General features: G+C 42.1%; 1 protein-coding gene across 3 annotated transcripts; it reads right to left on the reverse strand.

The window, feature by feature from the left end:
* Window positions 1-8: 8 nt before the first annotated feature.
* Window positions 9-10,328, reverse strand: il34 (interleukin 34). 3 transcript variants are annotated; one of them, XM_048972671.1, is made up of 8 exons: window positions 10,138-10,328; window positions 8,859-9,004; window positions 8,296-8,407; window positions 3,868-3,995; window positions 3,618-3,695; window positions 3,134-3,310; window positions 2,718-2,880; window positions 9-1,198 (listed from the first exon to the last, which is right to left on the reverse strand). In XM_048972671.1, exons 3-8 carry the CDS (start codon window positions 8,330-8,332, stop codon window positions 1,083-1,085), a joined length of 699 nt encoding a protein of 232 aa, XP_048828628.1. In that variant the 5' UTR covers window positions 8,333-8,407; window positions 8,859-9,004; window positions 10,138-10,328; the 3' UTR covers window positions 9-1,082. The 3 variants fall into 3 exon arrangements, with proteins under 3 accessions (XP_048828628.1, XP_048828627.1, XP_048828629.1); XM_048972670.1 differs by lacking the exon at window positions 8,859-9,004 and having other exon boundaries at window positions 10,138-10,327; XM_048972672.1 differs by lacking the exon at window positions 10,138-10,328 and having other exon boundaries at window positions 8,296-10,127.
* Between the last annotated feature and the right edge of the window lie 583 nt (window positions 10,329-10,911).

The following is a 10,911-nucleotide window of genomic DNA, read 5'->3' on the forward strand; positions in this document are numbered from 1 at the left end:
TACGGAAATCAACCAGGGACACATTTATTAGCCGCGAAGTGTTATTATAGCGCGATGGAATCGACAACGGAGGTGTCGCCGAATATACAGCAAGAGGAAATAGACAGAGGACGCAAGGACGACCATATTTAGAATTTTACAGAATCGCTGTCAAACACTTGTTTTACTAGCAACATTTCTAAATAAATAAAGGTCCGCCTACTTACACATATTAATTTATTATTTCCACAACCGATCTCGTCCAGGGTGTTTATCACCACTCAAACCATGATTTTGCGTGGGCCCCCCTTGGTCAGGGTGCCCCCTGCTGGCCACAAACACAAGAAGCTCATTCTTGTTCCAGCCTGAGATCGACTCCCTGCTCCCCCGCGACACCAACCAGGGTAAGCGGTTATAAAATAGACTGGGGGATAAACTTCGCATAATATTCATTTCTTAACACGTAGCAACACCGGTGTACATTCATATCTTATATGAAAACACAGTCAATTCGCATCACGAATGGCACATGTTGCAGCGTTGCCAACTTTGGTCAACTGGCTGGCGTGAGATTTTCTATTCGAGATTTTCAGTTCAAGTCTGCACATGCATTTACACCTATGTACCAATTTTATTAGCTTGTAAATAGTCTGTAGGCTTTGCAAAGTAGCAAGACGCTTTTGATGTAGCCAATTTGATGTTTCCAATGCAATAAAATAGATTTGCCGATTTCTTGCGTGAGTGAGTCTGAAAACGAGTGTCACGCCAGGTGTGTGAGAGTTGGCAACCCTGATGATGCATAAATTGCAATATTGACATTATACAGAATTTTAGCTGCACGAAACCATTGAGATGGATCCTCTGTTCCGGCGTCTTACACATTCAGGTTTAGATTACTGCACATTGCTGCGTAGACTGAGGACCTTTAGCTTGGGCGTTAGAAGCAGCCTTCGGGAAAAATCGCCAACACCGATTTCATATGTACAATGAGCGGGTGCTCCGGGGCTGCCTTCTGCTTTCTCTCTTCTGGCGCTGAAAGTCGCTGAGCAGGGGGACGGAGGGACACGCTCCTCTCAGACGTACATGCACACGCTCAGCCTGCGTTACTTTCTCCCACGACGGGTAGGGGGCTGTCCGTCATTTTTCATAACTGCAGAAGTGCTTCCTTCTTGGTTTTTCGGGTACTTGCTGTTCATCTTCCAGTAATGAACACTGCAGTCTTAAAAATGATTACAGAGATACGTTAGACATGTCATTGTTAAATTATCTCGCTTTATTTAGCCCTTTAGATTGTAATTGTATTTTAAGGTTTTGTTATCTTTTTTAATTTTAGAATTTTTCAAAATGTAAATTTAGAATTATTAAATTTGTTTTGCATAATGAACATTGTACTTCAGTATTGTGTTGTATTTGTGTATAGTATTCTCTATTGTATATGTACGGTTTTAAGTTACTTTTGTGTGTGTTGCTCTCATTCGTTTGTAATTTCCTTAGGGATCAATAAAGTACTATTATTTCTATTATTTTATTTGATGCGATAAGCTGATGTATTAAAAAAAATACTTGGAAACACATTATTCTCGGCAATGATCAAGACGAGACTCGGCAAGACATTCTCTGACATCGCGCAGGAATCGATATCATTGTTGTCACACCACGGAACGGAGACAGAGGCGCAAACATCAGGGAATCGGAGAACACGGGGTTTAATCAATCGGTAGCGACAGGGAAAAGGCAACGAACTCAGAATGACAATACAATGACCGGACCTGAGAAGCATACTTAAATGCGGACTTAAAAACGTAGGACTAATGTCAGCAACAAGAAACAGCTGGTAAACGCTGGGATTCCACACGACGAAGATAAAGGGACGTGGAACACAAAAGGAGCGGACGATCGATGCAGGACAATTGTCTTCGTTTTGAGTTGATTTAATATCTTTTAATCTAGTTATCATGGCCTCTAGTTTAAAAACGGGCACAAATGGGACAGCAAGAGTGTCATTTCACTCTTACACCAGCAGGGGCTGTCTGAGGAGCATGAAGCTCATCATTTTACACATTCGGAAAAACCATTGGTAACGAGTAACATTCAATCGTTGCCACACAGGCACGCCTAACAAAGTGGGAGATCCTGTTGCAAACCGGTTTTGTTGTGTTTTTATGCAATGACTAGTTCTGTAGAGGATTACGAGTGTTAAACCAAACACCTCCAGCTACTTAAACGGTGCCATCGAACTTTAGTAAACCGAGCTTAGAGATGTTTTCTGTGAAAGGATCAGTTTTAATTGTTAATGTTAAATATTTACGACTACTACCTTGAATAAGCAGTGTGAAAGATACATTTATAATTGAATTAACTTTGAGAGGGAAGAACGAGGGTGACACAAAAGGTGGTAAAGAGAATGTGTAGATGAAATTACTGAATGAGGAAGAGACTGTAGGGAGAATAGTAAATGAGAGTGACCAGGAAACAGATGGGGGTTTAAGGAGCACCCCGAGTGAGAGTGACCAGGAGGACAGATGGGGATTAGGGAGCACCCCGAGTGAGAGTGACCAGGAAACAGATGGGGATTAGGGAGCACACCGAGTGAGAGTGACCAGGAGACAGATGGGGATTAGGGAGCACACCGAGTGAGAGTGACCAGGAGACAGATGGGGATTAGGGAGCACCCCGAGTGAGAGTGACCAGGAGACAGATGGGGATTAGGGAGCACCCCGAGTGAGAGGGATTCTTACAGTCTGCCTGCTTGTTTTCAGTTGGAAAGCAATGTGGGAAGAGGCAGTGCATGGTGCGGTAGCAGTTGTCCATTAGGGCCTTTGGCTTCACTGACTTCCACATTTTGGTGTTAGGGTCCTTCATATTGTCCAACAACTCCTGTATTTGGTCTGGAAGTTCCTTCTGTTAGTTCAAGAACGTACATAGATAAAAACATGTTCATATAGTGTATGGAGTTTCTTCATTATGTCTAAAGTCAAGGAACTCAGAAGTTGGAGTGATTTTAAAAAAATCAAGGAAGGCTCCTTTTCACTGAGAAGTAAAGGACACGGTTTCGCAGATGAGCATTTAAGGGAGCCTCATATGAAAAAGTAAGATATATGAAAAGCACAGCGAGAGTGAAAGGCAAGATTAATACATGAGAAGAGTGCCCCACCTCCTGAAAGTTGCTGACTTGCTGCACTTTCCTGAAAAGCTCCTCCAGTTCAGATGTATACTTGTATGATGGGTGTTTCTGGGGCAGCACCTTCAGAACCTTCTTTAGAACCTCCATATTTACTTCAAGCCAAAGCTCTTGGAGGTCCACTTCCTGTAGATCAGGTAGACTGAACTTCTGCAAGAGGGGGAGGCGGGGGGGTGATAGGTGTTGATTAAAAATAGAGGTGGATTTGTTATGTACATATTATCTGCATATAAAAATACCTGCTGTCTGAAAGGAGAGTACCACTGATAATACACCTACTTAACCTGGAAGACATCACTAAATAATACATTTCTACACATGTACAGGATATTTCTAGCTTTATAAATGGCTAAAATGATGAGTAATTCACTTGGGATTAAAGTCTCTGCTAAGCTATTGCTAAATGAAGGAGATTGGCCCAAGTAGGTGCGAGTGGCGATGGGGTGGAGATGCTCACCAGCTGGCTGATGTTGTTAAATCGGAGGATTTCCTCATAATGCACTCTGATGGTGTAGTTAATCGGGAAATTGTAGTTCTGTTGGAGAGAGGGCACAAGGTCCTTCCGGTAAGCCTGCGAACATCTGCTTTCCTTCTACCCCTCCTCTAACTCTCCCTCTCTCACTCTCTCTCTCCTTTCCTTGACACAACAGAATACCACGCAATACATGTCCCCTTGTGTCAGACGACAGTAGCCTCTTCTGACTCACCATGAATGTCCTCCGGCTGGTGAAATTGAGGTAATTTCTCAGGGTGCAGAGGGCTTTACAGAGGGGCTCACCTCCACAGGGGGGATCCGGAGGTGAATTTATGTGGACATGTACTGTCGCTACATAAACTGTACAGAAGATGGAGACTAGTCACTAAAGTCACACATACCCAGTCTGCCAGATCAATAATCAAAAATGACAGGCTTAGATGGCACATAATAGGCATTTTTTTAATATTAGAATATCTGAATGACAGGCAAATCCCCAAATCTACGTGGCTTCTGGAAAAGATGATATTATCTGCCTTTGGCACCTAAATTCAAACAGGATATAAGGAAAGACAACAAAGGTTAAACACATTTATGAACTGCCATTGACACATCTAGCACTATATAACCACAATGCCAGTGCTTAATTTGTGCCGGGGGGGGGGATGTTCTTATGTAATTTGACTTAAACATTGAAATAAATGCAAATTGAACTAAAAAAATGTATATTTATAAAATCGGTTGCGATATTGATTTTTTGACATAAATCAGCCTAAATTAGTATGTTTTCTTATCTGACTTTTAATTTGAAATGGAAAACCACACTCTGCACACAGCAACATCTAGTTTTTGGCCACGAAAAAATAGATGAGGTCACACATTAAGTTGTTACAGCAAAATAGTAAAAGAAAACGTTGAAAACACTGAGTGATATTTTCGTATATATATTTGGCGAAGCCAAAGCAGAGCGTAAATGAGGCAGAAAAACCTGATGGAAGCAGAGACAGTGAGGAGAGGAGCAGCGTCTGTGGATGCTAATGCTAATGAGGACAAGCAGAGACAGTGAGGAGAGGAGCAGTACCTGTGGATGCTAATGCTAATGAGAACAAGCAGAAATAGTGAGGAGAGGAGCAGTGTCTGTGGATGCTAATGAGGACAAGCAGAGACAGTGAGGAGAGGAGCAGTGTCTGTGGATGCTAATGCTAATGAGGACAAGCAGAGACAGTGAGGAGAGGAGCAGTACCTGTGGATGCTAATGCTAATGAGAACAAGCAGAAATAGTGAGGAGAGGAGCAGTGTCTGTGGATGCTAATGAGGACAAGCAGAGACAGTGAGGAGAGGAGCAGTGTCTGTGGATGCTAATGCTAATGAGAACAAGCAGAGACAGTGAGGAGAGGAGCAGCGTCTGTGGATGCTAATGCTAATGAGAACAAGCAGAGACAGTGAGGAGAGGAGCAGCGTCTGTGGATGCTAATGCTAATGAGAACAAGCAGAGACAGTGAGGAGAGGAGCAGCGTCTGTGGATGCTAATGCTAATGAGAACAAGCAGAGACAGTGAGGAGAGGAGCAGTGTCTGTGGATGCTAATGCTAATGAGGACAAGCAGAGACAGTGAGGAGAGGAGCAGTGCCTGTGGATGCTAATGCTAATGAGAACAAGCAGAGACAGTGAGGAGAGGAGCAGTGTCTGTGGATGCTAATGCTAATGAGGACAAGCAGAGACAGTGAGGAGAGGAGCAGTGCCTGTGGATGCTAATGCTAATGAGAACAAGCAGAGACAGTGAGGAGAGGAGCAGCATCTGTGGATGCTAATGCTAATGTTAACAAGCAGAGACAGTGAGGAGAGGAGCAGCGTCTGTGGATGCTAATGCTAATGAGGACAAGCAGAGACAGTGAGGAGAGGAGCAGCGTCTGTGGATGCTAATGCTAATGTTAACAAGCAGAGACAGTGAGGAGAGGAGCAGCGTCTGTGGATGCTAATGCTAATGTTAACAAGCAGAGACAGTGAGGAGAGGAGCAGTGTCTGTGGATGCTAATGCTAATGAGGACAAGCAGAGACAGTGAGGAGAGGAGCAGCGTCTGTGGATGCTAATGCTAATGTTAACAAGCAGAGACAGTGAGGAGAGGAGCAGTGTCTGTGGATGCTAATGCTAATGAGAACAAGCAGAGACAGTGAGGAGAGGAGCAGTGTCTGTGGATGCTAATGCTAATGAGGACAAGCAGAGACAGTGAGGAGAGGAGCAGCGTCTGTGGATGCTAATGCTAATGTTAACAAGCAGAGACAGTGAGGAGAGGAGCAGCGTCTGTGGATGCTAATGCTAATGTTAACAAGCAGAGACAGTGAGGAGAGGAGCAGTGCCTGTGGATGCTAATGCTAATGAGAACAAGCAGAGACAGTGAGGAGAGGAGCAGTGGCTGTGGATGCTAATGCTAATGAGGACAAGCAGAGACAGTGAGGAGAGGAGCAGTGCCTGTGGATGCTAATGCTAATGAGAACAAGCAGAGACAGTGAGGAGAGGAGCAGCGTCTGTGGATGCTAATGCTAATGTTAACAAGCAGAGACAGTGAGGAGAGGAGCAGTGTCTGTGGATGCTAATGCTAATGAGGACAAGCAGAGACAGTGAGGAGAGGAGCAGCGTCTGTGGATGCTAATGCTAATGTTAACAAGCAGAGACAGTGAGGAGAGGAGCAGCGTCTGTGGATGCTAATGCTAATGTTAACAAGCAGAGACAGTGAGGAGAGGAGCAGCGTTTGTGGATGCTAATGCTAATGAGAACAAGCAGAGACAGTGAGGAGAGGAGCAGCGTCTGTGGATGCTAATGCTAATGTTAACAAGCAGAGACAGTGAGGAGAGGAGCAGCGTCTGTGGATGCTAATGCTAATGTTAACAAGCAGAGACAGTGAGGAGAGGAGCAGCGTCTGTGGATGCTAATGCTAATGTTAACAAGCAGAGACAGTGAGGAGAGGAACGCCGTTTTTGGATTCTAATGAAATGGGTTGGACTGCAGAAAGGGGCAAGGAAAGTGCAACGCAGATGAAAAGTTTGATGTATGTAACAGATGTCCATAAAAAATAATAGCACATTATCGTTGTTAAAGACCGATTAATGTGTAAGTCATTGTGGTCTTCTTAACCTCAGTGTTTGCTAATTACACACTGCTGGATGGTGTTAGCTTACCCACAGCTCACCACAAGAAAAATATTTAGAGTGGAAGTCAAATTTTCAGAGGTTTCACCCTCATCACGTGCAGTAAGTTACTGCCGTCACACGCATGAGAGGTTGCCTTACTTTTACTTGTCTGCCATACAATAGCATTAATGCAGCTGTATGTTTCATCAGAGCAATTCAGGAGGATATTCCACAAGGCAGGATTTCCTGGTTAGCTGGATAACTTAAGCCAGCTGTGAAAATTGTCCAATAGCAAGAGAGGCAAGTTACATTCCTACTGGACAATCCTTACACTTCACTTAAGTTATCTGGTTAAGGAAGAAGTCCTGGGGGGTATTCCATGGAAGTAGCTAAAGAAAGCCAGACTTTCCCGAAAACGTCTGACTCAAACTAGTGCGATCTCTAAACTTAGCCTCATCTCTTCCCACTAACTCAGTTCAGCTTTACCTAATCAAGGCTCATACAAGACAGACTTGCATAGTCACACTTAGAGCGCACACCCGAGATATTTAAGGAGCCCAATTGAATGGATAAACAATAGATCGATCAAATGAGTCGTGTAAAAGCGTGTAAAACGAGAGCTGTGTTTCTTTCTGCTACAGAACAAACGCTGCTGATGGAGCTGCATGAAAAATCGAAAGATGTGATCACTAAAAAAGGCAATACTGTGGGCATAAATACAGCCAGGGAGTTGGCTTGGCAAAGAATGGCAGACAGACTAAATGCATAAGTTATGTAAATGTCAGAAGTGCCTGGTACAGTGGCACAGTGGTACAGTGATGTATGCTGTCGCCTTGGACTGTTGAAGTTCCTGGTTCAATCAATTATCTTAATGTTATTCTGTATTATTTGATCTCCATAAAATACTTTCAATTGCATCCGTGAGAAATGTTGTGCACAAATAATCGTATTTTGCTTTTGTTTTTTACTTAAAACTTTCAAAGTAGACCGTGACTAAACAAAATATAAAAAAATCTTCCTGTTCACATTTTTTTCCAGTTTCAGTCATTACATTATTTCATTTTATACTTTTACACATTCAGGGGCCCTACTGTACTCTGGATCTGATTGTCAACCCATTTGTACTTGAGAAATTACACACTTTATCAGGAACCTTTGGTAGCGTACTCAAATGATTAAATCAATCCCCATCAAACTGTCTTCCTAAATGAGCAGTGTGTCCTGTTATCTTTTACCAAAATAATTGCCCTATTATTGTTGGAACAGCTCGCACGAGCTGTATAATTGCTCAAGGGCATGACTTAAATAGTCTTGGCGAGATCATCATCATGCATTGATGCCCCAAAGATATGACCCACAGCACAGAATCAGTCATCAAAATACTGTAAATATGTAAATAATTTGTTCTGAAAATTTAGTTTTGCTTGACAAACTTTTCTCTCTCTGTCACACACTCAAAGAAAAGTCTACTTCCTTCACCCACATCCTTGAAGGCTTTGCAGTGCTCCCCACCAATCCAGAATGTCCCTTACCAAGGAAAATTCCCAGAATCCAAGACGGATGGGTCATACTGTCAGGGAAGCAGCAGAAAATTCTCACCCAGAACACAACTTAAATTCCAGGTCTTTCTTGTTCCCTCTTTGGCTGAAACATAACCAACTCATAATTAGATACACAAAGGATACAATATTAGATACGAATGATTATATACATAATTGCTTTACGTCATTCATTAATTAGTTTAAGCAAACACCACTATTTTTTACTCTGGTCCAGGATGGGCTACCTCTGATCTAGGTGTTTACATTAAAGTGTGTGTTTTTTATTATTATTTTATTTTGTTTCAAAGAAATCTTTTTGCAATATCCTTTTTTCGACCAAATATCTGACCAATATGATAACAACCCATCACAACTGCCTAATAAACCCTTTAAAAATAACTTTATGATTAAAATCCTGTCACATTTGCTTTGAAGGGACGGCTTTTATATCTACGCTAACACACATCTTCTTACGGCTTTCACTCAAACGAAACAGAAATATGTCAGACAAACAATGAACATCGACCCCTCCGGAAACAATAAGGTCTTCTCACAGTTTGAAGGAAAAAACAAATTATCTTCCTGAATAACGTTGATCCAAAATGTTCTTGTTTCTCTCCGTCTTGTCTGGACTTGTGTCAATGACAAACATCACACTAGGGCTGGGTTTGACCTCAGTGATTTTGGGAAGGTTGAGGGACTGTGACAGACACATAGAGGTGCAACAAAAGCGATATAGTTCATAGTCAGACAACTCAAATGGACAATTCAATGAAAATAAATGTTGTATATGAAAACATAAGTATGGGAAACTGTCTGAATTTGGCTGATAAGCCAGTATGAAACTATGGATGAAGCCTATATTTTATCTGCAACTTAAACTCTTTATTTAAAAGTAATCAAAAGTAAGCATAAGATTCTTGGGGAAAGGAGAAATTATTGTTTCATAAGCCGTCAAATCAATGTGCTTTACAGAAAGACTATTGATTATAATTTTCTATCGTTTTCAGGCTGCTAAAGGAAAATGGCATTGATGCACTTAATCAGGTTAATGCCTTAAAAAGCTAAAAATGAAACATCCATCCATTCTCTACACTTGCTTGTGTGACACAGGGTCACAGAGCCTATCCGAGAAGCTACAGGCAAGGAATATTGCACACAAATATCGAGCGACTCTGATTCAGCTTAGCATATTCTATGGGGGGCTGCAGTACATGGAGGCATCCCCACATGGCCAGAAGAGGACATGCAATTTCCACACACACAGAGGTAAAGTTTTGAACCAAGATCTGAGAGGTGTGAGGCACCCACTAAAAACACCAAAAATAAAGCACTTAATTGGAGATTGCAATTAAAAAAAGCAATACGTTTTACACGCAAGCATTGCAACTTCATTTGTAAAACCGTGTACGCCTATTACATTAAAGGTTTAATTGATTAAAATTACCCAAGGCTCAATCGAGCCGACCCATATGAATTAAATCACGTGCGTCAAGGTCTGCAGTGTAAGTTTTGCGGTATATTGGCGTGAATGAATTTTGGGTTGAATGGACAAACTTTATCCATAAACAGAAGAATGAACAAGCACAGTCCACCTTTCAGTTCTGCACCTCTTGGTTATCCACGAAACGCCATCTGAAGCACCGATCACAAAATCTTATGATATCGGCCCGGTTATGATTGCATCTGCGAAGACAATCTCACTGGAATTATCTAAGTGTCGCATGGTTCAAATGTTCTCTAAAACGCCACTTAATTAACTTATCCATGGTTAACTCCCATTCTCATTGAAAATCGTCGGGAAATATGGAATTAAGAAGGAAAAAAACCCACCTCAAATTGCAATTAGTTGTCCTTCTGCTTTCTCCGATGCAGCCAAAGCGTGAACAACGCACGAAAAACGAGGGTGTATTTTAGTTTCACTTTCGAGGGCACTACTTAATATTAACTCATGGTTAACCATCCAAAGCTACTGCTGAGGCAAGCTGTCTGGAGAAATTAAATGACAAAAGGTATGTTTACATTTAAGACTACTCTGAAAGCCTGTCTTGACACGTGTTATTTTACCACAGATGAAGTGTGTGTGGGGGGTGTGTGTGTGTGGGGGGGGGGGGGGTGAATAGAGGCCAGTTGAACAAGTGCAACTAAATCCCAATAATTGATACAAATACGCAACCTCGTTCTGAAATGGCAAAGAAAGTAAACAAACCGCAGCTAAGGGTTAGAGACGCAAAATACTAAAACCTATTGCCTTGTTACAAATTCCTGGCTGCGAAACAAGTTTCAAATATGACGGGAAGCAAATAATGGTCAATCTCTGTCAATCGGGATGACATCAGCATTTAAAGGAAATTCTTAGCAACATTTTACTTTGTCACAAAAACGTCCATCCACAGCCATGCACACTTTAAATTTCTTTTTTTGTTGTTGAAAAAGCAGGGTCAACCAATCATCTGTGACAATTGGGGGTTAGGGGCCCTACTCAGGGTGTTCAACATCACCCAACCCACCATGGTATTTGAACCAGCAATCTTCCAATCACAGGGATAGCATCCTAACCTAAGCAGCAAGACTGCCTCCAACAAATATGGCAAACAATTGACAGAC

The sequence above is a fragment of the Brienomyrus brachyistius genome, chromosome 13, assembly GCF_023856365.1.
Source record: "Brienomyrus brachyistius isolate T26 chromosome 13, BBRACH_0.4, whole genome shotgun sequence".
NCBI classification, from domain to species: domain Eukaryota; kingdom Metazoa; phylum Chordata; class Actinopteri; order Osteoglossiformes; family Mormyridae; genus Brienomyrus; species Brienomyrus brachyistius.

Excerpts from the sequence above, each read along its gene's own strand:
- il34 (XM_048972671.1), bottom strand. The coding sequence starts at position 8,332 with ATGACCCATCCGTCTTGGATTCTGGGAATTTTCCTTG. Across the intron at positions 3,996-8,295 it reads GATTCTGGGAATTTTCCTTG|TTTATGTAGCGACAGTACAT; the intron begins GTAAGGGACATT and ends TCTTCTGTACAG. Across the intron at positions 3,696-3,867 it reads CCAGCCGGAGGACATTCATG|AACTACAATTTCCCGATTAA; the intron begins GTGAGTCAGAAG and ends TCTCTCCAACAG.